A 2,305-nucleotide genomic window follows, 5' to 3' on the forward strand; every position below is an offset into this window, starting at 1 on the left:
TATACGCACAGTCAGTGCTGGGACACTCAATCCTGTTATACACACAGTCAGTGCTGGGACACTCAGTCCTGTTATACACACAGTCAATGCTGGGACACTCAGTCCTGTTATACACACAGTCAGTGCTGGGACACTCAGTCCTGTTAAACACACAGTCAGTGCTGGGACACTCAGTCCTGTTATACACACAGTCAGTGCTGGGACATATTGGATATATTGACCTTGGAGGGGGTACAGTGCAAATTCACCAGAATGACACTGGGGCTTGAAGGGTTCAATTATAAGGACCAGTTGCATCAACTTGGTTTGCATTCCCTTGAGTTTAGAAGGTTGAGGGGTGATCTGATCCAGATATTTAAAATTATAAAGGGATTCGATAGGGTAGAAATAGAAACTATTTTCTCTCGTCGGTGAATCCAGAACAAGAGGACATAAACTTAAATTTAGAGCTCGGGTGTCTTGGATTGAAATCAGGAAACTCTTTCCCACACAAGGGTCGTGGAAATCTGCTCAGCCTGATTGAAGTGGACCGTGTGATATAATAGAATTTTCTGTCCTGTCAGAGTTGGACATTTGTCGATCCATCTTTTAAAATGGTGGAGGAACTCAGTTCTAATATGGATTCCACTCACTTCATCATGAGTCCTCAAACTGCTTCTCTTATCATCAAGATATCAAGGACTGGACACACTGTGTTTGAAAGAAAGCTGATTAATTTGACACTTGTACAGAATATTAATAATCCCTTTAACTGGGCTGGAGTTTAACATCAGAAACAAACCCCAACTGTCAGAATGAACATGGTTCAGTCCTGGATGTGATTAACAGCAGGAATAACAGCAGAATCCAACCCCTGCAGTCACATGTGAACTCGCTGGTGACTCAGCAGGTGGGATGATTGAGTGAATCCCATCCCACACACTGAGCAGGTGATGGGCCTCTCCCCAGTGTGAATACGTTCATGTCTCAGCAGATCCCAAGTTCTTTTAAAGCTCTTCTCACAGTTAGAACATTGAAAGGGTCTCTTATCAGTGTGAACAAGTTGGTGTTCAATGAGGCCGGATGAACAAGTGAATTCCTTCCCACACACGGAGCAGGTGAATGGCCTCTCCCCAGTGTGAACTCGCTGGTGTGTCAGCAGGGTGGATGACTGAGTGAATCTCTTCCCACATATGAAGCAGGTGAACGGCCTCTGCCCTGTGTGAACTCGCTGGTGTGTAAGCAGGGTGGATGACTGAGCGAATCCCTTCCCACATATGAAGCAGGTGAATGGCCTCTCCCCAGTGTGAACTTGCTGATGTCTCAGCAGGTGGGATGATCGAGTGAAACTCTTCCCACACACGGAGCAGGTGAACAGCCTCTCCCCAGTGTGGACCCGCTGGTGTGTCAGTAGGCTGGATGACCGAGTGAATCCCTTCCCACACACGGAGCAGGTGAACGGCTTCTCCCCAGTGTGAGTGCGTTGGTGTGTCAGCAGATCACTTTTTCTTTTAAAGCTTTTCTCACAGACAGAGCATTTAAAAAGTCTCTTATCAGTGTGAACAAGCTGATGTTCAATGAGGTGGGAAGATTGAGTGAATCCGCTCCCACACACGGAGCAGGTGAACGGCCTCTCCCCAGTGTGAATTCGCTGGTGTGTCAGCAGGTTGGATGACTGAATGAATCCCTTCCCGCACTTAGTGCAGGTGAACGGCGTCTCCCCAGTGTGAGTGCGTTGGTGTGTCAGCAGATCACTTTTTCTTTTAAAGCTCTTCTCACAGACAGAACATTTAAAAAGTCTCTTATCAGTGTGAACAAGTTGATGTTCAGTGAGGTGGGATGACTGAGTGAATCCGCTCCCACACACGGAGCAGGTGAACGGCCTCTCTCCAGTGTGTCTGCGTCGATGTGATTCCAGCCGGGATGATTAACTGAATCCCCTCCCACAGTCCCCACATTTCCACGGTTTCTCCATGGTGCGGGTGTCCTTCTCTCTCTCCACGTTGGAGATCAGTAGAAGTCTCGTCTGCACAGAGAACACGTGTCTCGTTTCTCCCCACTGTGAATGGTGTGATGTTTCTTCAGGCTGTGTAACTGGTGAAAGCTCTTCCCACAGTCAGTGCACTGGAACACTCTCAATCGGGTGTGTGTGTCTCGCTGCTATTCCAGTCACAGTGATGTTTGAAATCTTTTCCACAGATAGAACAGATCAACATTTCTCCTATATTTTAAGGCCGATAATCTTCAGGTGCTGGTGAATGGAGTCAGATCTTGACGTGATGTTTGGTTTGAGTTTCTCGTCTGCAAATCCGCCCCTTGTAATACC

The 2,305-nt window shown here is 47.3% G+C and overlaps 1 protein-coding gene across 1 annotated transcript; it reads right to left on the reverse strand.

Annotated features, from left to right (window-relative positions):
- Window positions 1-695: 695 nt before the first annotated feature.
- LOC137318352 (zinc finger protein 16-like) lies at window positions 696-1,906 on the reverse strand (the record flags this gene model as incomplete). The annotated part of the gene is made up of 1 exon (XM_067981237.1): window positions 696-1,906. A coding segment is annotated over one exon (1,047 nt), but the record flags the coding sequence as incomplete, so codon positions are not given.
- Between the last annotated feature and the right edge of the window lie 399 nt (window positions 1,907-2,305).

The sequence above is a fragment of the Heptranchias perlo genome, unplaced genomic scaffold, assembly GCF_035084215.1.
Source record: "Heptranchias perlo isolate sHepPer1 unplaced genomic scaffold, sHepPer1.hap1 HAP1_SCAFFOLD_70, whole genome shotgun sequence".
In the NCBI taxonomy this organism is placed as follows: domain Eukaryota; kingdom Metazoa; phylum Chordata; class Chondrichthyes; order Hexanchiformes; family Hexanchidae; genus Heptranchias; species Heptranchias perlo.